The sequence below is a fragment of the Anomaloglossus baeobatrachus genome, chromosome 3, assembly GCF_048569485.1.
Source record: "Anomaloglossus baeobatrachus isolate aAnoBae1 chromosome 3, aAnoBae1.hap1, whole genome shotgun sequence".
Lineage (NCBI taxonomy): Eukaryota > Metazoa > Chordata > Amphibia > Anura > Aromobatidae > Anomaloglossus > Anomaloglossus baeobatrachus.
Window position 1 is genome coordinate 191498931 of NC_134355.1, and position 27845 is coordinate 191526775.

At 42.0% G+C, this 27845-nt stretch overlaps 1 protein-coding gene across 8 annotated transcripts in view; it reads right to left on the bottom strand.

Annotated features, from left to right (window-relative positions):
- Positions 1 to 27845, bottom strand: part of ARID1B (AT-rich interaction domain 1B) — a 572492-nt gene that overhangs the window by 361552 nt on the left and 183095 nt on the right. For all 8 annotated transcript variants that reach the window (XM_075339668.1, XM_075339666.1, XM_075339669.1 and 5 more), the window contains one exon: positions 24276 to 24389. In XM_075339668.1, coding sequence (XP_075195783.1) covers positions 24276 to 24389 — 114 coding nt within the window. The remainder of the gene's footprint in view (positions 1 to 24275; positions 24390 to 27845) is intronic.

Consider the following 27845-nt stretch of genomic DNA (forward strand, 5'->3'; position numbering starts at 1 on the left):
TACTTGTAACAAGCAGGTGGATGCTCGGATTGACCAATGGAAGACGAGCCCATCTGGGCACCAACTGCTTTTAACGAATATCGAACACTCAAGTATGGTAGTGCTCGCTCATCACTATTGACAGGTCTCTCCCTATATAATAATAATTTTATTCATTTATATAGCGCTATTCCACAGCGCTTTACATACATTGGCAACGCTGTCCCCATTGGGGCTCACAATCTAGAGTCCCTATCTGTATGTCTTTGGAGTGTGGGAGGAAACCGGAGTACCCGGAGGAAACCCACGCAAACACAAGGAGAACATAAAAACTCCTTGCAGATAGTGCCCTTGGTGGGATTTGAACCCAGGACCCCAGCGCTGCAAGACTGCAGTGCTAACCACTGAGCCATACATATAAAGGGGAAACCGGTCAATCACCAAGGGCAGTGTGGAGTTAAATTTGCCAGTGGTGGTGCATAACTAGTCTCATGTCTGTTTATAATCCCCAGATGACCCTTCAAGTTATGTTATGCAATCATGCAGCCATGCAGTCATTCATCCCACCTGTGGTTTGGGCAGCATGAACTGACAAATCCCACAGTCACCGACAATCTGCAGCCAATCATCAGTAGCCTCGTATATTACTGAAAGGCTTGTACTGATTGACGAATCTTAATGTAAATGCCAGATTTATTACTATTCCAAACATGTTGAGACGTCCTACATGAAGAGGGCCTCCATAGAGCTTTTTATCAGACTCCTGCCCCTCCATGTAGTCATTGCACAGTACACAGAGTTACCCCGGACTAATCCCTCAGAATCCAGATTCCGTGCCTGCATCTCCTAACTCCTGTATTCTGGAAGCCCTTCTACGGATCTGGACGGTAATGACTTACACCCGTATGTACACAATTGCAATAACGATCTTCTGAATATGGAGCAATGAATGCCAGTCTGTAGTTTTACAATTGAAATGGTTAACGGAGCAAAGTAAAAGGGGCTTCTTCTGCTCGGCCATACAAATAAGGCAGAAATACCATAACCATATTACAGAGGACGAACGCATGGAAGAAAACAGAAGTATGTATATATTGGAACATTTAACAGAGTTCTATAATCAGAGACTAAAGGAAAAAAAAACCAGCCTGATGGAAGCCTGTGTTCAAACACTAAATACCAATCTCCTGTCAGCGGAGGCCATTACCCGCCCCGCCGCCATGGCAACGCTAACAGTGTGCCTCACTTCAAAGACAAAGATGTAATTTCAGCTTTGCTGCAGCCAGAGGGAGTGGTCCGGCCCTACAGCCCGGGCTAGGTCAGCTGATTATCAATTATAGGAGCACTTCTCCAAGGTTATTGGGTGGATGTGATCACACAGTTCACGAGGGGGCACCCTCCATTAATTGCCACCCTTATTTACAAAAAGGAGACGCATAACAAGTCCCATTAAACCCTCGGGAGTATTTATTTCTGATGAAGGCATCTTTTCTGGGGGTTAACAGATAGTATATATCTACTATGTGCTTTATGTAGCAACATAATACGTGGTCTTCATCCCTAGATTTGTTTTTTAGGCAGTTTTTATAGCTGTCACTTAAAATGCGTCGTGTGTACATAATCTGTTTATTAGAGGAGCGCTGTGCAGGAAACATGACAGACACTCATCAGACTTTTGTCTCTGGGGTGAAACAATCTTTCAGACGCTGAATCTTGCTTTGAAAGTAAAATAAAAGGAAGGTTTCTTATAAAAGGACAACAATTAACTGTGCAGATTTTATGAGCCTTTATTACAGCAATGAAGCCATTTCTTTTAGTCCTCGGCTCTACGAGCAGTAGTGTGTAGAGCGGTTTTTACATTGCAGAAATAGATTTTCTCTTAAACTAATGGTTTCTCAGCAAATATTTTTGCAAATAAGAGCTTCATCATTGACAATCACCTATTGTTTAAATCAGGTTTTCACCTTACATTAAAAAAATAATGTTGGAAAAAACAATATTTTCGCAACCAGTGTTAAAAACAAAAAACACATCTGCATTTTTCTCAATTGCCACAAGAGCTTTTTTTGCTTTTTTTTTTTTAGACTTCCTATTTTTTTTAGAAAGAGCTTTCAGCAGTCTCCCTAAAGGCACGATTACAATGACAGGTGAAGGATGAGTGTACCCCGAACAGTAAATATGGCCTCGAACACTTTTTTTTCAAGAAAGTATGTCAGTCCGGGTACTGTGACGTCACCGCTCATGAGAAATTCCAGGCTGTCACTGAACGGCAGTGACCTATGGAGCGTCGTCCTCAGAACAAGGCTTCATAGGATTCGATGGGCGTTGTGGGACATTACTCCATTTGATTACGTAGGAACTTCCACGATTTCTTTTTAGATAATAAATTGGTGAACAAGAGAGTGTGGGGAAAGTCTTTATTCACCAAATTGGATTATGTTGGAACGTCGAGGATTTCTTTCATTCAATAAATTGGTGAACGAAGGAGTGTTTATTCAAATAAACTTTTTTTTTCCAGTGTGTGTGTATTTTTAACTCTCTACTTACCAGGCAGTAATGGGGGTGTCTGATAGATGCCGATCCATTACAAACCCCAGGGCTTGATGCCAGCTGTCAATTCGCAGCTGACATCAACCCCAAAATTATTACCCAGATTGCCACTGCACCAGGGCAATCTGGGAGAGGCAGGCAAAGCACCAGAACTGGAGCATCTAATGGATGCAGCACTCCTGGGGCAGCTGCAGGCTGCTATTTTTAGACTGGGAAAGGCCAAATAACCATAGATCCTCCCAGACTGAAGATACCAGCCCCCAGCTGTCTGCTTTACGTCAGCTGGTTATCAAACATAGGGTGGAGCCCACAAAGGCTGCAGCCCACAGATGTTTGCTTTACCCGCACTGGCTATCAAAAATAATTGTGACCACAAGTTTTATTCATACGTTATTAAAATTTGTTTGAAGGGCAAGTACCCCCATTTTGCTCCCTTAATCAGCCCCCTAGACCTTACTATGACCATTTGACACTACAGAAGTTCAGGTCTTCATTGACTTGTATGGGGTTTAGGGTTTGGGGTCAAGATCGTGTACTGAGACGAATGTTTAAAGTCTGTCTGAACCCGGTGAATCTGAACTTCCATGAACCGCTCATTTCTACAGGTAACGCCTCTATACTGAGCTGATAATATTCACCAATCAAAAAAAAAAAAAAAAAGAGAGGTCACAGCTGACCCTGCTTCTCCTCCCTTCAGAAAGAGCTTTGCACATGCTCATTAGATGCTTCACTACAAAAGATAGACTTTCACTTCCTGTTTCAGCAAAAACACAAGTACATTAGACAATAAGAAAGCTCCAGTCGCCAGTGTGAAAACTGCAGGATTTTATTTTTTATTTTTTTTTAGAGAGTGATACAGGGAAGAAAAATAGCCAACAATTGTTTAAAATTACATATAAAGCACAAAAACATGATTTAAAAATTAGGATGGCTTCACTAAGAAAAATAAAATCAGGCCTTACTGCTCAAAGCTACAAATCAAAACTTAGCATTGATCCTATAAAAGGTTTTTCTAGTACCATTTTTGAAGCTAATTAGTAGTTTTGAGCACACAGGTTACCTTTTGCCTAGGTGTAATTCACTGGGCTCACAAATGAAAGATAGGAAATGCAATATAACAGCATATTGTACAGACTGATACATATCAAAGTTTGTAAGATATACTGTACATTTAATTCCATAAAAAAAATAAACCTACCCATACGAGTATTTTATCAAATAAATCCTAAATCTTCAAGCCTAGATTTTTTTTTTTTTTTAGTATTCTAAATTACGTGGCCCAAACATGTCTCACTGGGTCAAAATGTATGTTTGCAAAAACTATTTCCGTAGAGTGAGTGGTACTGAAGTCATCCTACCCCCAAGCCCCCCCTTCCTCTGTTCGTGACTCATTTGCTAGCATCCCCTAATCTTATAACTCAGCTCCTGATTGTATCACTGCTGTCTAGACCATGCATTTGCTGTACTGAGCATGCACGGCATTTGTGTCCAGTACAGCGTAGCAGCAAGAGCAAATTAGCAGAATAACTATACAAATGCCTCTACAGAAAAGACATTGCACTTTTTACACCGAAAGCCTGCAACATCTATTCATAAGGCCTCATGCTGCCTGCTGTCTGGCTAAATTTGTGATTGTACTTGGGAGGGCACACACAAGCTTTCTTTCCCTCACAGATTCTGAAATTGTCACAATCTGTCACGTAGTAATACACAGATGTTTTTGTGAAAGCGTTACTTTTAAAGAAGAGTACAATACCTGACAGTACGGGGCTCATTTACACAATGCCTTAAGCGTGGAACCAAAACTTTACAGAAGCCTATAAAATAATATAAATGTTTTATGGTGCAGAAGTATAGAAAGACTACTCACAACAAGAAATATTTGCCTTTTGGGTGAAAGTTATGAAAAAAAAAAAGTTGATGCTGCAGTGATTTTTTTTTTATCATGAAAGTAGGGCATTTAATTAGAAACATGCAATGGTGAATTCCTAATCTCAATTTATTGAAACAAAAGCCAACAGCAGTGGTGGGTATACCCCCCAAAAAGGTCAATCTCAATAACTTATATGGCCTTGCTTGCTGAGGCATTGCATCCCACTCTCCTTGAGGGGTGGTCCTCGGGTCATTGAAGTTCTGGGACACAGAGTTATGAGCCTCTACACAGCAACTCAGCTGATCCCATAGGATTTCTATAGGACTCCAGTATGGAGAAAGAGCAGGCCGCTCCATTTGAGGTACACAAGTCTCCAGCAGCCGTTCCCTAATGATGCGACCATGATAACCTGGAGAATTGTCCATAAAGATGAAATTAGGCCTGTGTTGTTCATGCAGAGGCACAGTGACTGGATTAATTACGTTATTCAACTAGTAGGGGCTTGTTATTGCACCGTTCACAAAGTGAAGGGCAGTTCTATATGGACTAGACACACCTGCCAACACTAACACCACCACCACAACAGTGGTTGATGCATAGTGCTCTCCTTGATGTCGCCAACATTGTTGATGGCAATCATTTCAGCTTCAAGGGAATCAACTTTAATCAGTGAACAGCACTGAGGCCCACTGGTCACTCGTCCAGCTAAACTATAATGCCTGTGCCTGGTGGTGTGGTCAGGTAACCTTGCAGGTCATCTAGCACATAGACCATGCTGATATATCAGTTTCAAATAGTTTGACGTGATACTTGGGTGCCTCTCACCTCTTTTAAATGTGCCTGGGCTTGTGTTGCATTAATCATTTCATTTCTAAGGGCATTGTTCACAATGAAGTGATCATCAGTGTGGGATGTGGCCAAAGGACGTCCACTTCTATGATTGTGACTCTTCCAGTGTCTCGCTCTCTGTTGCAACCGATGCTGCTGTTCAATTGTTAGGAGTTGTCTTGGTCTCAGGATCTCAAAATGTGAACAGCCTGATGAGGACTGTTTAAATACAAATTTTAATTGAACCCTGAAATTTATTGGGGGATGAATCAAACACCTGTTGTAAATTTTGGAATTAAGCTCCTAGTTTGAGAACAGTAAGTTGTGCAAAAAGTATTGAAACATTTAAAGGGAACCTGTGACCAGAATTTTTGCTATTAAACTAAATGAATCCCCTTCTGCAGCTCCTGGGCTGCATTCTAGAAAGGTTCATCTTGCTACTGGCCCCCCTTTCAGACCTACATAACTTTATAAAATATTACCTTTTGCTATGGTAATGAGGTTTGTTGGCCCCGGGGGCGGGCTGCATTTAGTCTGCCCCCCCCCCTCCTGCCGCTGTTCGCCGCCCCCAGTGTTCATTTATATAGAGGAGGCCGCCATCCTGATCTTCCGCAGTGCTCTGAAAGTGTCGCGCATGCACAGTGGCACTATCGCGGGACTGAGCATGGTTTTCAAAAAAGATGGGTAATAGGTAACTGGGATGATAAAAATAAGCAATGGCCAGCATAAGCGCCTAACGGTAGAGGCAGAAGTAAAAGCATGGGCACGAGATTATGGCGGATACTTGGATGACGCTGGTGATTACATTCACAGCTCCGCCCATAATATCGCACCTGCGCAATAACATCACAGTCGCTCGCGTTTTGAAAAAAAAAAAAACTGCTCAGTCCCGCTGCGCATGCGCGAGACTTCTGGAGCACTGCGGAAGATGAGGGCCTCATCTATGTAAATGAACACTTGGGGACGGCGAACAGCGACAGGAGGGGGGATAACAGACGAAATATAGCCCGCCCCCGGGGCCAACAAGCCTCATTACCATAGCAAAAGGTAATATTTTATAAAGTTGTTCTGGTCTGGTCTGGTAGGTCTGAAAGAGGGGCCAGTAGCAAGATGAACCTTCATAGAATGCAGCCCAGGAGCTGTAGAAGGGGATTCTTTTATAGTTTATTAGCGAAAATTCTGGTGACCGGTTCCCTTTAACAGTTGGACATGTGCATTCAAAAGAAGAGAAGGTGACGTTAAGTTCACATGAAAAGGTTAGCGTGTACCAGAAAGAGTGCACCTGAATGCCAATTATCCCTAACTTTTTGTGAGGTGTGTGTTTATTTACATTGTATATATTACATATATTACACATAAATACACAGAATATTTTACAAAACGTTACACCCCTCACATTTTTTGTAAATATATTTATCATCTCTTTGGGACAACACTGAAGATATGACACTTTGATACAAGGTAATATAGTGTGAAGCTTATGTAACAGTATAAATTTGGTGTCCTCTCTAAATAACTCAACACAGCCATTAATATCTAAACCACTGGCAACAAAAGTAGTACATGCCTAAGCGAAAATGGCCAAATATTTCCCACACTGTCAATATTTTGTGGCCACATTATATTAAAGCACTGAATTAACTATCTTAGGCATGACATTCGTTGGACCTTCACAGGAGCCACTGGTATCCTCTTCCGTCCTCCATGACGACATCCCAGACCTGGTGGATGTTAGAGACCTTGCACTCCTCCAGCTTCCATTTGAGGATGCCTCACGGATCATCAATAGGGTTTAGGTCTGGAGACATGCTAGGCCAGTACAGCACCATAAATCTCAGTTTCTTTCTGAGATGCAGAATGTCAATTTATGCTTGCAGAGACACGTGGGTTTTCAGTGGGGAGATCACAGCAAAAGCCCACAGCACCTAGAACCTGATCAAGAGTACGGACACTGCATTCTCCTGCAGACAACATGTCTCCGCAGGAGGGATGACACTGCATCTAGAACACAATGTCTCCATATCGTGGACACCTACCCTTAAAAAGTTCTTCTCCTTTGACAAGATAATATGTGGCGTATCAAGATGCTGATTAGGCAGCATGATTATGGCATACATGCCTTAGGCTGGCCACGATAAAAGACCACACTAAAATGTGCAGTTTTACAGTGTAGTGGGTTTCGGTGGAGGTGGTGGAAAGGCAAGAAGGGGGGGGGGGGTCAGAAAACCAGTGTGTCCACCATTTGCCTCACACTGTTCAATATATTTCCTTTGCATAGAGTTGATCAGGTTGTTGATTGTGGCCTGTGCAATGTTGGTGCACTTGTTGGTCCATTTAATTTTTTACAGTGAACACAGCCCTAAACCATTCCATGACCCACAATCAAGTAAACAGGTAAGCTGTGAGAAATTAGCCTAGATACTTAAGGGGGTTTTTCAATGACTAAACAGCAAACAAGCATGCTTCCTTTGATGTTTAGGGAGTTCGTACTTGAGCAATTTAACATTTTCTCTTATTTTAATCTAATAGTGACATTTCTTGTACATAGCTCAGTAATATAATGTAGCTTAGGATAAATGGTAGGTAATACTGTTAAAACATTAGTGTGAACTTCTTGCCCAAGTCAAAGGAACTAAAAGTATTGAGAATCCCAAGTCTGTTTTCACAGTTTTCTTTCACATGAGCGGAACATCTAAAAATCGCACACTGAATAATTAAAATAGAACGAGATAGATTTCCATTTCCATTAGTGAATGCACAAGCATACATATGTTCACGTACCGCACCATTAGGATCTTATTATTTCTTAGAAAAGGAAAAAAAAAAAAGAAAAAGACTATGAATAGAGCAAAACAAAAACTATCAATGCTTTGCTGTAATCTTTCCCCAGTCTCTAATGTTCTTGCCACTTGTATGTGTCATAAAATGAAATAAAACTGTTGAAAATATTCCATTTTCCACTGCCTGCTTTATACCCTGTGGATTCACACCATACTTCCAACTAGGACACACTCCTTTTATCTCATCAAAATTGCACGACAAAGTTAACATAATGTAATCTCAGCAGTAGCTAGCAGAAGGCAAAATTGAAGCGCCTGTGTAGTGTTAGACAGGCTAAGGTTTGACTTTAAAGACTCTAATAGCTCATTTTCCTTTAACTCCCATGGGTATTGATCAGACACATTTTTCTGTGACCTGAGAATATTTAGTGACTGTGCATTAGATATGATTCAGGCACGGGATCAACAGTAGCACCTCTATTCTATTTTCTGCTCAGTCTAGAAATGATTGCCTTCTTGGCACCGTATCTATGCAATCCTGCTGTATCCCAATCTAAGAGCTCAGGGATTTTAAAGGGTAACAAGATGTACTTTGCAAAGGGGTGGGTGCACTACAAATTTTAGGTTTTGCTTTAAAGTAGGCAATCTTCAGGTGAAGCACTGTGCCGATTATACCTGAATTCCTACTATTCTGTGAGAATTACATGATATTCTTCACTTGTAACTTTAAAGATTATAAAAAAAATAAAATAAAAAGGATTAGGTTTACTGGAAACTGACTGAACAATGTAATTTCTATTGTTTTTTTGTTTGGTTTGGTTTTTTTTAAAGGAAAAATACCACTTTGTACAGTCCTTGAATAAAATATTGAAATACTTCAAGAAAATAAACATCCACTGTGCATGTGAACTTAACTCCGGCTATAAACATTTTGGGTTTCTTGAGATAACACAGTCATTACGTAGCACGCGTTACAAAATCCCATGTTTTCACTGCATGAGATTGTGCGAGGACACTACCTTGCTACATCCTGAAGGATGTCCAGGAACATATTTACTTTACTCACCTAGAGATCGTCATTAATTCCATAGCGCTTTATAGACATTATCACTCACCCACTTGGGGCTCACAATCTAAATTCCCTATCAGTAGGTCTTTGGCGTTGCCTTGTAAAGGTTCATGTTCATATTACGGCTCCGTACAGCCTTCCATTTGTATGGATTGACAATCAGGACCCAATAGCACTCCTAATAGGCCAAAGAATTCATACAGAAGGATAATGAGGCTTTTTCTTTAATAGCATGTACATAGATTGTCATCCTCAGGCTTCATGCACTAGCACTTGGAAAGTCTATTGCTTTTATAGCTGTGCATATGGTTTTGTCAAGTGTGCGATGCCTTAGGTTGTAATTACGGTTCATATACATTTTTGGCATATAGCAACGAGTTCTTTATCTACAAGGTATTTTCTGCTAGAATTATTGCCTTTTAGGGGAGAAAACTGCCTTATTAGGGGAACATACTGCAGGTGGTAGGGCATATAATACATAGGATGAACCTCCAATGTGTCTTACTTAACATGTCACAACACATTTCCATTTGTGGCGATCTTAAGTTCTTAAAAGTCCCTAAATAAAGTTAAAGTCTGGCAGACCCAGTGATCCTATAGAGAGAGAAGTGCGGCATGACCTAGAATAGGGTTCGCAACCCTCAACTATTCAGAAAGGAATCTGGCACTCAAAATAATGCAGTTTATGATGAAATTTATTGAATTGAACAATGTAAAGACAAATATGAATTGACGGTTATCTCACCGCCCTTCAGCAGATATACACAGATGGTTCAGAGAAATGGCCTAAAAGGCGTCAGGCAGGATATAAGTGCATATGCATAGGGGCGTTTCTCCCCAGCAACACAGGACCCTTCTGCATGCCGCATTATAAGTCATTTCTTTGACCCACCTTTGTGTATTTGATGGAGGTCGATGAGACTCAAACGTCAATTCATATTAGTCTATATATCGTTCAATTGAATAAATTGCATCATATACCACAAGGGAGGAAGGAGAAACTCTAGCGCCACCTATTGGAAGTAACAATCCTAAGTCAAAAGTGGCCCTTTAACAAGCCTTTTCATTTGACTTAGGATTTATGCCAGATTAGAACCCCAATTTGCTGACAAGGTGTTTCGGGGGGATTGCCCCTCGTCAGTGCAGAGTATTGGTATCTGATCTGGCTTATGAGATGCTATAGTGGAGAGACGATTTAAATATTTTCTAGTGGGGTATTGCAGCTATAAGTCCCCTCACTGGCAGCCAGACTGGTTTGTCAGGTCTCCGCAAGGAGAATAGTCTTCCCCGTGGACCCCATCATATACCACATTATTTTGAGTGCCACACCAAACCGTTCTTCGGGGCTTGTTTATCTTCTAATGTGTCCCAACTCTTCCCTGACTTAATACGACCTATCAGGAAATTCTTACTGCCCATACTATGGGCATCATGAATTGAATGCCAACTGAACGGCTGTTCCATTTGACATGGCTTAAAGTTGACTTAACCTCTGTCCTGTGTCCTTGTGTATACCACATTGAGCATGGAGAAAAGAAAGAAGACCAAAGAACTGTCTGAGGACTTGAGAATCCAAATTGTGAGGAAGCATGAGCAATCTCAAGGCTACAAGTCCATCTCCAAAGACCTGAAAGTTCCTGTGTCTACGATGCGCAGTGTCATCAAGAAGTTTAAAGCCCATGGCACTGTGGCTAACCTTCCTAGATGTGGAAGGAAAAGAAAAATTGACGAGAGATTTTAACACAAAATTATGCGTATGGTGGATAAAGAACTTCGACTAACACCCAAACAAGTTCAAGCTGCCCTTGAGGGTACAACAGTGTCAACCCATACTATCAGTCGGCGTCTGAATGAAAAGGGACTGTATGGTAGGATACCCAAGAAGACCCCACTTCTTACCCCGAGACATAAAAAAGCCAGGCTGGAGTTTGCCAAAACTTACCTGAGAAAGCCTAAAACGTTTTGGAAGAATGTTCTCTGGTCAGATGAGACAAAAGTAGAGCTTTTTGGGAAAAGCCATCAACATAGAGTTTACAGAAAAAAAAAAAAAAAAGAAGAAGAGGCATTCAAAGAAAAGAACACGGTCCCTACAGTTAAACATGGCAGAGGTTCCCTGATGTTTTGGGGTTGCTTTGCTGCCTCTGGCACTGGACTGCTTGACCGTGTGCATGGCATTATGAAGTCTGAAGACTACCAACAAATTTTGCAGCATAATGTAGGGCCCAGTGTGAGAAAGCTGGGTCTTCCTCAGAGGTCATGGGGTCTTCCAGCAGGACAATGACCCAAAACACACTTCAAAAAGCACTAGAAAATGGTTTGATAGAAAGCACTGGAAACTACTAAAGTGGCCAGCAATGAGTCCAGACCTTAATCCCATAGAACACCTGTGGAGAGATCTCAAAATGGCAGTTTGGAGAAGGCACCCTTCAAATCCCAGGGACCTGGAGCAGTTTGCCAAAGAAGAATGGTCTAAAATTCCAGCAGAGCATTGTAAGAAACTCATTGATGGTTACTGGAAGCGGTTGTTCGCAGTTATTTTGGCTAAAGGTTGTGCAACCAAGTATTAGGCTAAGGGTGCCAATACTTTTGTCTGGCCCAATTTTGGAGTTTTGTGTGAAATTATCAATTATTTGATTTTTGTTTCATTCTCTTTTGTGTTTTTTTTATTGAAGACAAATTAACTGAATATAATAATACTAAAGAATTTGTGATTGCAATCATTTTCAAGAAGAAAATGAGTATTATCTGACAGAATTGCAGGGGTGCCAATACTTTTGGCCAGCACTGTACATGTTCTCCCCATGTTTATATGGGGAACGCTGGTTTCTTCCCAAATTCCAAAAGACATAATAGGAATATATAGGACATTTATATTGTGATCCCCAGCGGGAATAAGGATTATAATGTCTGTAAAACACTATGGAATTATTGGTGCTAAATAAGCAACATGCAAAGTTTGCGCTCCAGCTCCCTCAAAGGGAATCTGTCAACAGGTTTTTGCTATAGTAACTGATAGCAGCATTATGTAGGGGCAGAGACCCTGATTAAAGTGATTCATCACTACTGGGATGCTTGGTACAGTTTTGATAGAGTACCTCTTTTGTCTGATGTAGATGTAGCAGACCTAAGACTTTTGGGCTTGGTATAACCACACACAGCACTGACTAGCAAGTTCCTGTGTACCATGTGCATTGTGAACAAGCTGCTACTGGTAATATATCGGGTTGAACAGATTAGCCTTAAGGCCCAGTCACACACAACGACTTACCAGCGATCCCGAAAACTATGCGACCTGATAGGGATCGCAGGTAAGTCGCTGGGAGGTCGCTGGTGAGATGTCATACAGTCAGATCTTACCAGCGATGCAGGAACACTACAGGTCGCAGTAGCGACCTGTATAACGATCTCAGCAGTCACTGTGACCCTGTCCCACAGCGTCAAGCACAGCGATGGGTCCTGCCCAGCAGGACATCGCCTTTGAAGAAAATGGTCTGGACCATTCTGCAATGACTAGAGATCTCACAGCAGGGGCCTGATCGCTAGTAGGTGTCACACATAACGAGATCGCTGCATCACGGAAACCGTGACTCAGCTGCGATCTCGCTAGCGATCTCGTTATGTGTGACGGTACCTTTACTTGTCTGTACAAGATGTAGTCAGGCAGTGATTATCTCCTGCTGATAAAACACTGATTGTATTGGAACTACAGCACACAGCCTAATAAGTGACATTCCTGAAATGTGTCTCTCTGCCCCACATTATGCTGGTCTCACATTAAAGAGGAAAAAAGCCTGACAGATTCCCTTTAATCATTAAAACAAAATGATTATTTTTTTCCCCCAATGCTGATGGTGCTGCATTAGGGATTAAGAGTAATGTGCTGCCTAGTTCAAAGACACATACCAATACAATTGGTGAAATATTTTTCTGAAATAAACAAGAGGGTCAAGTATTGTGGAGCCAAGAATATCAAAGCTACTGTAGCCAAGTACTGATGAGAGGAGTAACGTTCTCATTCCTTGCATGTCAAGGCCATCTCCATGTGATATTTATAGCCAATAACATGAGTTAAGGACACCTTCACAAGTCCGGTATGAGCAGCAGATAATGAATATCATTTGTTTACTTAGATTCTATACACTATGAGCTATGGAAAATGTGGCACAATGGCACGGAGGACATTTAAAGAAGACAGTCTTATTGTATGACGAGTAGCCTTATAAATCTATACAATATAAGCTTTAGAAATGTGGCACAATGGCACTGAAGATACAGCAAAAATGACTGTCTTATTATGTTCCAAATAACCCCTACTAAAGAGAAATAAATTGACAATTCTGCAATTATTTCCCTGTAAACTATGGCTTCCTGCATCAAGTCTAGTGCTTCTCCGCAGCAGAACAAAATGTTCTCGTTTGGAATGTGCATAGGAATATGCTATACAGTAACCAAGAGCGTTTTCAGGGCCAGTCGAATGAAACCCTCTCCATTTAGTTAGCGTGACTAGATAAAAAGATCAAACATCCAAGCATGTATCCAAGTTTGGTGTAAAAATCTTACTGCTGAAGGTCTCTCTGTAAACTGACATTTTGTGTTTTGGGTTGTTTAGCAAACTAAAGCAGTTGATAGATGCATATACAAGACAAATGGCCATGCAAATAAAAAGCATATCTGAGAGGACTATAGCTTAGCCAATGAGCAAACTTGAAAGAGCACTTGAAGAGAATCTTTCACGAGTTTTAGCATGTTTCATTTGTCAGCAGATTTTTGCTATGTATTCTGAGAGCACCATGATGCAGTGACAGAGACTCTGATTCCAGTGATGTGTCACTTACAGGGCTGTGATTTGTTCTTTCAATACAAAAATCAGTGAATTATCAGCAGGAGATTATCACTACAGGACAAGCTGCCCATGTGCCTCCTAGTTTAACTACATCCCCACTAGTGATTAGCAGCTTTCTGTCCATATACCTTGTATATAGAGGGGCTATACACTACACAACTCAGCATTTTGAATGCTGCTTAGGTGTACAGTAGAGAAAACGGATTTTAATCACAACTAACCTAAATGATATGTTGCTGGTATCAGGGACTTTGCCCCTATATCATGCATCAGATTACATAGCAAAAACCTGCTGAGAGACTCCCTTTAATGTGCCAAATCATGAGAAAGTGGTTGCAGAGTTTAATAAAATATGTGTTTGTTTTGTGGATACAGTAGCTGGTAAAGTTTATGACAAATCATGATATGCCAATCTCCTTTATAACCAAGGGGGCATTAGCAAAGATTCTTAACTGGGGGAGTTTACTTTTTCCTCTGCTCATTATTGCCCAAAAACATTTAAGTAGTGACAAAGGAGGAAAAAATGCTGCAATCTGTGTGACCAGAGTAGACACAGTTCCATATCACACAAAGAAAGCCAGTTCTCTCCCTGGTACCCTCTCTGTGGAAGGAGGAGGGGATTTTCTTTTTTGTTCCCTACACGATGCCCTCTTTTTAGGTCATCAAAAAGTAGAGGAAAGAAAAAATATACTCGTGGATGTAGAGAAGAATCTCTGCCAACGATGCCTATGGTGGAAATTAGCATCTTAGTAGCCATTAACATTATTAGCCAATAATTCTGCAACAGAAATAAGAAATTAAAAAAAAACATGGACAACACCATGTGGTCAGTTTAACATGCGAAAACTGATGAAAATATGTAACCAGACACCAAAATACAATCTGCATACATTATTAAAACAATATTCTAGGCCCCACTTTACACCTAATATGTCCAATGTGAAAGTCCATATCAGGTTGGCTGAATATTAAAATGAGCCCAGCTACACACAGCGCATGAGTAAATGTATTGTGTCTGACAGCTGCAGCTTGTACTGCCCAGTGGGGGTCTCAGCAGGAGCAGAGAGGAGGGGCAATGAAGAAATGGAAATCAGGCTTAAGTGGGAGGAGGTTTAAGTTAAACTTATAACAACGATTAGTGTTAAAATAGATTGTCACAGCACTATATACACCAATTTCATAAGATCTCTTTATATATTAGCAGTTTTTATTGTGAAATCTGGTATAGAGCTACCATCTCTCTAATTATAGAGGTGATCACAGGACTAAAAAGCTCTGGGTAGATGGACATTTACCCTACAAAGCTGGAATTTAAATCAATTCTATATCCTCAACTACATTGTCCCCATTAAATTCCAGAATATCTACCCATGTGGACGTTACACTAATCAGCTTTCAGTTGGGTTCTGAGTAGAAGAATGAGCATTTCAAAGTTATTTTTGCTGTTTATTTAATTCCAACAGATCAAAACAGGCGTGGATTCCAACATAGACACTGATGGTTGGGTCCCCTATTGACTTGCATTATATTCAGTGCACGAGTTGCGCCCATCTGAGCATCCACACTACTCTCCACGATTACCGAGCACGGTAGTGCTATATTTTACATTTTCTCCTAAAACGTGACATACAAGTCTTAGGGAGACTTTCCCCAGGGGGTTGCATCCACTTAGGACATTTGTTTTTTTTAATAGCAAAACAGTTGAACTGATTTTAATATGCCACAAGACTAATGATTAACATTTCAAACCTCAATAGACCTAGAAAAGGTTGAGAAAAAAAAAAAAGTACATTTATACACAGTGCAGAAAGGCAACAAATAAGTTAATCCAAAAATGTGTTACATCAGCAGCTAAATGAGAATATAAGCAAAACAAAGAAATAATGAATATAGCAGGCTAAGCCACGTAAAAGCCTGTGCACGGCTAATGTCACTTCTCTGGAGTGCTCGCTTGAAATGGCTGAGGAAAGCATTCAAGAAAGCTTAGTCACTTCATTGTGGCTTTTAGCTTTTTGCCTTTATTTCAGGCTTAAACAAAGTTCAGTGGGGCATCAAACTGCCTCGGCTTTAAATTACAGTTTGCTCTAAAATAGAATGCATGCACAACATGTTCCCAAAGCGGCAGGGAGGGAGCTCTATTCACTGGAAATTGAAGGCTTGGCGAGTCAATAATCTTCTTTCACACAGTAACAATTTTTAGCTAAAATTTCTTGACCCAAACAAAGGAAAACAACATCGTTCAGCTACTTTACAATATTGTGGCAGAATGCTGCAGAATGGCGGCGAGGAAACACCAGACACAATTTATTTAAACAAACAAGTATACTATATATATGCACAAGTACAGTAGAAAAAAACCCTTTCCAGTCACAGTGAGAGGGATGCTTGGTCTTTTCCAGTTATACTTCCAGCACTATATGTTTCTTTTCCATAAAATATTCAACCTTTGCCCTTTTATCTACTGAATTTACGGTATTTTCAGCAGATCTCATCATACAGTAATCGGTTTGTATATATGTTTAGAATTACTCAAGTCACGCATTAATAGAGTATTGCGGGTGCTCAAGCCATACTCGAGTCACTGAGTCACTGTCCCGCATGTTTTGCGGCTGAGAACCAATAAACAGGGGATAGTCATAAACGGTAAAGCTGTAGCCATAATAGCTACCTGCATTATTGTGATTGGCTGGTTGCGTCGCATTGCATCATAAGGTCTTATACGAGACCCAGGGACACGATGCTCGGCACAATCACCTCTGGAAAAGGTTCAGGGAGAGTTGATCTAGAAGGGAGAGCTTAGATTAGAGAAGGGTTTGTACGCTTGCACCAGTTAGTGCCTGTCATGTGGAACTAAAGGGTGTTTTTAGATGTTTAACCTAATATATATATATATATTTATTAGGAGAAAAATAACATGAGGTCCCGCATATTTCTGATAACCAGCCAAGCTAAAGCAGGCAGCTGGGGCTGATCATTAGGCTGGGAAGGCCCATGGTTATCGTGTCCTTTCCAGCCTGCATCCACCCCAGAACTAGCACATCACGTTAGATGCAAAATTCTGGTGCTCTCGGAAAAAAGAGAGAAACACTGTTCCTCGTTTACCAATTTATTATCGAAAATCCCTGCAGCTTCAACATAGTCCATATCATTCCCATTACAGCCACCAATTCTGTAGTACAATCTAAAGAGCCTCGTTCTAAGAATGAGGTTTCATAGGTCATTCCGAGTCTGGATGCACTCTGCCCAGTCACCGGGTATCACAGAGCGCAGCCTAACTGGGAGTGACCTGTGAAGAGTCGTTCTCAGAACAAGGTTCCATAAATTGGAATAGATTGCACAGAATTTTTGGACGTAGTGGGAATGTAAATTACTACATCGGAGCTGCTGGGATTTTTTTGTAACAAATTGCTAAACAAGGGAGTTTCTCCTTTTTTTATATCTTTCAGATTCCCTTTTGTGGACTACGTCAGATTTTGTTTTTTTTAAATAAAGTGGAGAACCAGGGTAAGAGTTGGAGTGTTGAAAATAAAATATTTGTGTGTGTTTTATTATCTTTATACTTACTGAGTTAGTAATGTAAGTGTCTGATAGACACCATTTCATTACTTACCCCAGGGCTTGATGCCAGCTGACAACCCCCAAAAATATTGTCCCGATTGCCAGCACACCAGGGCAAATGGGTAAGAGGCATGGTGAAGCGCCAATTCTGGGGCAGCTGCAGGGAGGTATTTTAAGGCTGGGTCAATATCTATGGACCTTCCCAGTCTGATAATATCATCCCGCAGCTGTCTGCTTTACCTTAGTCAGTTATCAAAGATGACCCCCGCATCCTTTTTTAAAATTATTTATTTAGTTCCCAGCAGCATCCTGGGAGTCAGATGCATCCAGCCATCTTCCATGCTATTCCCATTCCATTTGAGCGCAGTTTCTATCCACTTCAATGATTTTCCTGCCTCCCCAGCCCTCCTGTTAAGTCTTCTGTAAAAATACTCGAGTTTCTTATCAATTTCCATTACACTTGGTACTTGAGTCAAGCCCGTCCGAACGTCTGACCAGCTAGTTTTGAATACCAAGCACTATTTGTAATGATAACAGCACTAAAAGTGGTATTCAATAAGCTGTCGCTGCTTATAATTTGTGAAGTATATTCTTTCAATTCTCTCTAGCTAGAATGTGTCTATTACTGAAATTTACAATTTCACACAACTACACTTAACAGTTGAAATTTGCATAGTCTCATCTGCCAAAGACTAAAGCGGGCTTTACACACTACGACATCGCTCAAGTGATCTCGTTGGGGTCACGGAGTTTGTGACGCACATCCGGCCGCATTAGCAATGCCGTTGCGTGTGACACCCATGAGCGATTTTGCATCGTCGCAAAATCGCTCATCGGTGACATGGGAGTCCATTCTCAAATATCGTTACTGCAGCAGTAACGAAGTTGTTCCTCGTTCCTGCGGAAGCACACATCGGTACGTGTGACACCGCAGGAACGAGGAACCTCTCCTTACCTGCCTCCCGGCCAAAATGCAGAAGGAAGGAGATGGGCGAGATGTTACGTCCCGCTCATCTCCGCCCCTCCGCTTCTATTGGGCGGCGGTTTAGTGATGCTGCTGCGACGTCGCTGTGACGCTGAACGAACCGCCCCCTTAGAAAGGAGGCGGATCGCCAGTCACAGCGACGTCGCAGGTAAGGTAAAGTAGTGTGACGGGTCCGGGCAATGTTGTGCGACACGGGCAGAGATTTGCCAGTGTCGCACAACCGATAGGGGCGGGTACGCACGCTGGCGATATCGGTACAGATATCGCAGTGTGTAAAGCGGCCTTTAGGCATCCTTCTCAGTCCACATGGAAACTCTTACATGATCTGGCCTATGGACTTTCATTGTTTACTCAATGGACAATGGCTCACTGACCAAACAGCATACAGACTAAAATAAAGTTCATCTGCTCAAAGGGCAGACATGCTGCAGATTGTCTTGTTCAGATACGAGGGAGGAAAATCCACAACACATTACAGGTATTAGGAAACTGATCATCTCAGAAGCACTGTGGCTCAGTGGTTAGCACTGCAGCCTTGCAGCACTGGCACTAGGGTACTGGGTTCAAATCCCACGAAGGACAACATCTGCAAGGAGTTTGTATGTTCTGCCCATGATTGTGTGGGTTTCCTCCGGGTACTCAGTATTCCTCCCACACCCCATACGGATTGTGAACTTAGATTGTGAGCCTCAATGGGGACAGTGATGATCACACCTGTAAAGCACCGTGCAATTAATAGCGCTATATAAGTGAGAAAAAAACTGAATAAATCTCATTCCCACATGGTCAAAAAAATTCAAATGTGGATTTTAAGTGTGCATTTCTGCATGGAAATGGACAACAAACAATTTTGTGCAATTTTTTTCCGCTGCAGAAATTCAGCAGCATATCAGTCCTGTGTAGATGTATTTGTGTCTTAACATGGTATTATGATTATGGCTGCTTTCGTTTTCTGTGATTTTTTTTCTGTATAGATTTATTGAAAAGGAGTGTTCTAGGCTGTTTGTTTTATCATGTAAGCAGGTTGCCTTGTATTTGAACAATAAAAATGATCACCCTATGGCACCCACTGACCTGATCACTAAGCATTGCAATAGTGCTCAGGTTCATAAATGCCCTGACAACTCTTACCTCCTATATGCTGTACAGAAAGGATAAAACCCATATACAGGCCTGGGGACCATTGCAGGTATAACGTTCACTACAATATGGAGCGGGCTTTGTAGAACAGAGAAGAAAGAGTGGAAAATGTTGCATAATCTAAAGCTCATCATCCCTGGTGATACAACCAGGGGTTTCATAATTCCTCTTTTTACAGAGAATCATTGTAGAACCTAATATACTTTCAAAATCACTATATGGCCAAGCCATGTAAGGACATGGGATATAATTCTGCTCAATTTTTCTATGCCGATTTCCAGGATATCGAAGGAAAGATACAAATAACTTTGAGATGAACCTTTTAATTAAATAGAAATGGTCATAAGCAATGTAAGGCTATGTGCGGAAGTTGCGTAATTGCATGCAGTTACGCTGCGATCTGCACCGCAGCGTAACTGCATGCATCCTGCGTCCCCAGCATAATCTATGGAGATTGTGCAGGAGACGTGCGCACGTGGCGTATTAGAGCGCAGCGCTTCGGCTGCTGCCTGAAGCGTGCGTTCTAATAAGTGACATGTCACTTCTTTCCTGCACTCTGCATGCAGTCCCTGCTCTGTCTATGGGAGGGGCTGGGAGGGGCTACATGCCGAGCGCATGAAATCGGCTTTTGTTTCTGCAGCAATTTGAAGCGCACGTGTTCAGTTCAAATCGCTGCAGAAATTTCTGCAGGGCCATTACGCAACGTGCACACATAGCCTAAGTCATCAGGCTACAGCTAAAGTAGCTTCCTTCTCTTCCTCAAACTGTATTGCAAAACAACATCCAGAACAATAAAAAGTAAAAACATTTTTGCAAAAAATAGGAATCATAGGAAAAAAAAAACAATTTCTGTTCTGTAAAGTTTTTTTTTTTGTTTCCACTGAGGGAATATGTGCGAAATATTTCTACTGCAGATATGGTCACAAATCCACAGACAGGATCAGCTCTTGTTTGCAGTTTTGTTGTGGATTTCACACTTCATATATAAGGCTTAGTAATGCTGAAACCTGCCATGAATATCTGCACAAGAATGGAGCATGCTAAAGATTTCAAATCCACACCTTGCTGTTATTTTCAGGTGGATTTTTTTTCTGTAATGCGTGAAAAGGCTTATGAAATAACCACTTAGATTGTACTGTAAATTGCTGAGGATTTGCAATGTGGTACTGCAAATTTGTGATGTGTGAACTTAGCCTTGAATAAATACCACTGGGGAACAAATTAAAAAATATTTGTGGTGCCGCAGGAATTACGCTTGATTTTCAGTATACTCAGTCCTCTGAATCAGAATATATCATTCATTTTTTGTAGCAGCTGTACTTTGAGGAATGTATAGTTTCCTGCACATGAATTTGTGATTATTTCTTCGACAGGGGTATTATAGAATGCAAGATGGTCTTGTAAGGTATGTGAAAAATATTTGAATACTTATTAAATGCAATGTGTATTTAAAAAAGTATTATGGTATTAGTCAAATACCGTATATACTCGAGTATAAGCCGAGTTTTTCAGCCCATTTTTATAAGCTGAAAATACCCCCCTCGGCTTATACTCGGGTTGGGGTCCCACAAAAAAATGTCTCATTCTCACCTCTCCTGCGTTCCCACGGTGACCTCAGCTGCTCCTTGTAGACCCTTCCGTGATAGCGTGCAGTTGAATGGATCAATCACAATAGGTCACTCAAATAAGATGAATGAAGAGCAAAAACAAATTGCTCTGGTCCTAAAGAAAATATACCACGATCACCAGCGGCCAATCTGTGTGGATCTAAAGATGGTGAATTCTCCAGGGACAGCAGAGTGGATACACAAACTATCCCTTTTTTATCGGTCTCTGGGATAGTAGGTCAAAAAACTGTGCACTGGGTGAGAAAACAGTGGCCTATGAAAGAACACATGGTAGTAGAACAAAACAATGTAATTGTAGAACCGTTGATTGACCGGAATAAAATAATTTTACAACCACAGCACGTCAAATTATGATTAATAAAGCAGTTTGTAAAGGCTCTAAACAGTGAAGACGCTTTGACTACATCTGCAGACAATTTCCAGCGTTGACCATCAAGAAGTTAAAGGTGGGTATTTTTGACAGTCTTCAAACCAGAGGACTCATAAAAGATCCACACTTTAAAGATTCATTGAAAGATGCTGAAGCAAATGCATGGTCTTTTACTATGGTTTTACAAAATTTTCTTGGGAACAATAAAGCAGATAATTACACTGAACTAGTAGAAAGTATGCAATTTTCTTTCCATCATCTCAGCTGTACAATAAGTATTAAAGGTGTGTGCCCACGATCAATATTTGCAGAATTTTGGATGCAGCATGCGTTAGCTGTGTCCAAAACACTGCAGTGTACAGTACAAGCATAGTGGATGGATTTCTAGAAATCCCGTGCCCACTGTGCTTGTTTTTTCCGCAGCAAACACTGACCCGCGGTGCGGCTTTCCAGACCGCAGCATGTAAATTGTTTGCTGCATAATTGCATGAGTCCTCCGTAGGGAGAACACAAGCGAGAGACCGCAGCGCACTGAACCCTAATCGTGGGCACAGTCAGCTATGGTCCACTGCGCTCTCCTGTGGAAGAGACGCGCGACCCCACAGGTCAGGACCCGCTGCGTTCTGAACGCAGCGAGTCCTGATCGTGGGCACATACCCTTCAGGTGCATTCTCTTTATAGCCACTTGGATCGGCTTCCAAAAAACCTTGGTGACCTAAATGAAGAGAAGGGTGGACGCTTCCACCAATATTTAAAAACTATAGAAGAAAGATACCGAGGACACTGGGGATACCCACACAGTGGATTTTCTGCTGGCCTATTGAAAAGTGATTGTCCTATTCCAACTCACCTTAAGAAGGCCTTAAAGCGCCACTTTTGTGAGGTATCAGTAAATGAACAGTATCAACAACAACTTAATCTGCATGTGTAATTCTTATTATGTGATGTAAATACTTCAGAAATATATCTTTTTACACTTACGAATTTCTTTTAATAACCAAAATGGCAAAAATAATGTTTCGTAGACATCAGTCCTAGTGTTTGATCAGTCATATACACAATCTTTAAAATGAAGGAGAAGAAAACAGCATTGCTGCATTTTATAACCGCGAATCTCCCAGCCACACGGGCTGTGCTACCACACGGCTCAGTCAAGACCATAAAGTCAGAGCTGCACTGATTGATATGTAGTTGTCCTGGTATGTTTGATAAAGATTTGGACGTGCATGCCAGTTATGTTAGGCGGTATAGGTCGCTCCCCATTATTGACTTTACAAGCATGACCTGAAAAAGTAGGGAGAGAAGCCAATGTGTGACTAGGTGACAGAAAAAGCTGCCCCAATAGCGGCTAGTATAGACATTTTCAATTCGAAAATCTAAAAGACAGAAGGACACTGAAGCACAAACAAAAGGGTCTTTTCACATGGTTCTCTCATGTTTTGTTTTTTTTTTTAACTTTATATTTATTTCGAAAAGAGTGAATGAGTTCAGTGCAAATATAAGCTTCTATATTAAAAACCTATGCTAAGACATAAAAGATAAAAGGGCACCACTGAATAGGATGGGAAAAAGGTTTGCAATACAGCATCGATTGTTAATTTGGGACCCCAATAACATTGGGCTCATTCCATTACTTGTTTTCTTCGCTCACAACATGAAACAGCCAAATTAAAAAAGCATATAAGCAAGCATACTCAAAATTGGCTGCGCTCACAGAATCTCATTCTTTCTCTGCAGCACATTGGCCTGTAGAAAAAACAAAAACAAACAAAAAAACACCCACAATCTTAAGTCTCACTACATTTTCATAGAATTTTTTTTTTTTTATTTCAATTTCTAGAAAGAAAAAAAAAAAAAAAACAAAACACCATGTATAAATGACTGCAAACTAACAGATTTCTTTTGGGGGGACAAATGCATTAGATATTGTTTAGTTAGCACATATTTTGCACCCACTTTGACAGATCCAATACAAAAAAAAAATTAAAAAAACCCACAGATTTCCTAAAAGGTGCAGAAATGTGCAAGCACAAAGGAGCTGAACTTAAACAGGTAATGGACAAAGAGAAGTTATCAAAGGGAACCTGTCAGGTCTAATATGCACCCAGAACCACGAGACGCACATACCTCACTCTTTATGGCGGCCGGAGGAGGATGGATGCGAACTATGCATTATCCGGAGTGCTCAGTATTTCCGATCATGCGTACTATAACCTCACTAAAGCCGGGAGCTTACAGTCAGCATCAGTTTAGTGCGCATGATCGTAAGTCCTGGGACTCTGCCGGCTGCCATCATGAGTGAGGTATGTGCGGAGTTGCTGCACATTCATTCATAGAGGCGTGCTAACATGCTATATGGGCCGACTAGCCAAGGGAACTAACGCCCTTGTGATTAGTCCCTGGCCTCATTAGCATATAATAAACAAAATTTATTTTTCTAAAGATCTGTTTATAAATGCTAGTGTATACAGGGACAGTTAGGCAGGGGTTACCAATATGACCCAGAATTGCTCGTGGCTCTGGGTGCATATTGGACCTGACAGGTTCACTTTAAGACACCATCCACTCCTATGTAGTATAATATGCATTAAAAATGAAGGTCGCCGGATCAGCACATTGATCATTTTTCAAAATAGAGAGAAGAAAAAGGCATCTAAAGTAAAGGATCTTACTGGTAAACTTGATGGCCTTTCTTGCTGTATTAGGTTTAAATCTTCATGGTTAGTCTTTCCAGGAGTCAGTGAAGGAGGCTGAGGTCTGCTGCCATAACTTTCTGCTGGAATGTCCTGCATGTATTAAAAAAAGATATTTGTTTTACACACTGCACAAATTCCTATACAGATGCACATATCTGTACACACAACAATGCACACACAGGTCATGTACTATTTATACGTGTACAACTAAAGGATTTTACATAATTTGATTTATATTATGATTGTGCCAACATGAATTAGCTTGTACCAACTTAACATTAAAAACAAAGAGCAGTTGTCTAAGAAAAAGTGATAAAATTGATAATTGCATTCTGAATGTCAGACTCCCAATAAAATGTGACCAGGTACTGAGCCAAGAAATGTTAATAAGGAGAGTCAATATTGCAAATTAGATAATGTAGAAACCTACAAGGTAATTTCAAACCCTACAACACTTCTTGAAGGAAACTTCTCACTGAGCAAATGACTGACCCACAACTATTGAAAAGTCTTTGTCATCAATTTCCTAACACTTTCTAGTCTACGTCCATTATTATCAGAATGCTTGGGGAGGATTATTATTAAACCAGTACGGGAAACTATGAATGTTAATGTTCTTTACCCAAGTGTTATACAAGTGTTATACAATTTCCAAAGTAATTAGTACAAGTTTGTGTAATGTATAGATCCACCTCCACAAGGCTCTCGGTTTTGGTTAATAAAAGGCATCTGAACGGGCATAGGAAGCAGTTGTGGAGATCTATAGGCATATAATTATTATTTTTTTAAAATTTAAGCTTTTGGACAGGTTTTGTGCAGACATGCACTCGTACCTGTTGTATCTTATATAGACAGGTGTGAAACCTTCCAAATCATGGTCAGAGACTGAATAAATGTGATATTCAACTTTTTGTTCTGTCAAATTAGTAAGGATTTGGATTAACTTTATTTGATGTTTAGCAAAAGGGTAAAAAACAATATAATTCTGGGATCATTACTAAAGTATTGCATAGGTGAAAAGTGAGTCAAACTCATGGATTTTGGGTACGACTGAGGCTGCTTTCACACTACGTTTTTTTAACATCCGTCATGAACGTTTTTTTAACGCAAACACGGATCTAGTGCAAATGCGTTTTCATTTCAATGCATTTGCAATGGACTCGCGTCAACATGCGTTCACCTGCGTTATAGTAAGGATCCAGCGACTTGCAGTTTTTTAACTTTTTTCGAAAACGCTACTTGTAGCGTTTTTGAGCTGCATCGAAATACTGCAAATTGCTGGATCCTGACTAAACAGCATGCAAACACATGTGAACGCTGGTATGCTGATAGACAGGATCCTGCTTGCTCTACTGAGCATGCCCAGAAACCAGCCTCATGTGATCAGTCTCTCTCCCCCTCTCTCTCTCCACTCTCCCCTTCCCTCTCTCACTCCACTCTCCCCCACCTGAGAGCAGAGGACGCTCGTAACCAAGGTAAACATCAGGTAACAGTGGTCTTAGTTACTCGATGTTTATCTTGGTTACGTGTGCAGGGAGCAGGCAGCCCTGCTCCTAGCAGCTGCAGACGCTCGTAACCAATGTAAATATCGGGTATCCAAGCAAGTTACCCGATATTTACCTTTGTTACGAGCCTGCACAGCTGTCAGATGTCGGCTCCCAGTCTTTCACGTTCAGTTCTACTCACTCCCGATCACATGACTCTAATGCCTGCCCATAGACAAAGTGACAGGATCCTGCAAAATAACACATGCATTTGCATGCGTTTTTCTTTGCAAAAACAGGATCCGCTTTTGCAGCAAAAAAACGTTCATGACGCATGCTAAAAAAACCTAGTGTGAAAGCAGCCTTCCTAATGTGTATGGCAGGGGCCTCTTGAGTCTTCCCTACCATCTGAAGAATTGTTGACTGGAATGCCCAATTCTTTTTTTTTTTTTGTTTCCCTGGTAGAGAGAATCAAATGTTGGAGTTGTCTGCAAGTGTGAGGTGGTGTGCCCACAATACGTTTTTAGACCCTGTGCGCACACTGCGTTTTTTTCTATATAGAATATAGGTTTTGCTGCAGATTTCTGCAGCAAAAAAGAAGTAGCATGTCTCTTCTTTTCCGCAGGTACCTGCGTTTTTCCCATAAATAGTAAAAAACTGCAGAGAACAACCTGCGGATAAAACGCGGGCATGTTTTTACCGCAGTTTTTGCCGTGGGTGAGGAATTCTGCCAGAGGGTGCAGATTTTTCTTAAAGGGGTTATCCGGCTTCTTTTGACTTTTTTTTTTTTATTACCCTATGGGGCTACATTGGGGCAGGTAAGTAGATAGAGACCACTTACCTGCCCTGCTGTCAGCCCCTCTCCCCTGACTCAGAGCGGTCATGTGACCGCTCCTGCCGCGATTTTGCTGCTTCCGGTCATTTCATGTCAACATGGGCAGGGCCATGTTGACATGCAAATCTGGAACAGCATGTCGCCTCCCTGCTGGGCAAGTACAGTACGTGGAGTCACCGCCCCCTTCCCTGCACCCTCCCCGCAACCTCCCCCTGCACTGCTGTGGGGTCCGTGACCTGGGGGAGGGGCCTGGCGGCGGTTGCCGTGGTGTCAGCGCCAGCACCGGGCCCCCTGCTCAGGATCGCATATTCAAATGTACCGGCATCACAGATCACAGATGCCGGTACATTTGAAAGTGCTGATGAGAAGGAGCGCAGCTTCTCATCACTGCCCTGCTGTCTGTGCTCTCTTCAGCACAGCGGTGACGTCACTACTGTGCTGATATGGCCAGAGCTCAGACAGCACGCGAACGTGCAGGAGCGGCGGGGACCGAGGACGGGTGAGTATGTACTCCCTACATGTGTTCCCTTTGGGGATGGGGGATGGGGGGGGAGAATTGTCGGTGCAGAGCCCTGTCTGTGCGCGTGCGGTGCAGAGCCCTGTCTGTGCGCGTGCGGTGCAGAGCCCTGTCTGTGCGCGTGCGGTGCAGAGCCCTGTCTGTGCGCGTGCGGTGCAGAGCCCTGTCTGTGCGCGTGCGGTGCAGAGCCCTGTCTGTGCGCGTGCGGTGCAGAGCCCTGTCTGTGCGCGTGCGGTGCAGAGCCCTGTCTGTGCGCGTGCGGTGCAGAGCCCTGTCTGTGCGCGTGCGGTGCAGAGCCCTGTCTGTGCGCGTGCGGTGCAGAGCCCTGTCTGTGCGCGTGCGGTGCAGAGCCCTGTCTGTGCGCGTGCGGTGCAGAGCCCTGTCTGTGCGCGTGCGGTGCAGAGCCCTGTCTGTGCGCGTGCGGTGCAGAGCCCTGTCTGTGCGCGTGCGGTGCAGAGCCCTGTCTGTGCGCGTGCGGTGCAGAGCCCTGTCTGTGCGCGTGCGGTGCAGAGCCCTATGTGTGGGGTGCAGAGCCATATGTGTGGAATGCAGAGCCATATGTGTGGGGTGCAGAGACATATGTGTGGGGTGCAGAGCCATATGTGTGGTGTGGAATGCAGAGCCATATGTGTGGGGTGCAGAGACATATGTGTGGGGTGCAGAGCCATATGTGTGGGGTGCAGAGCCATATGTGTGGTGTGGGGTGCAGA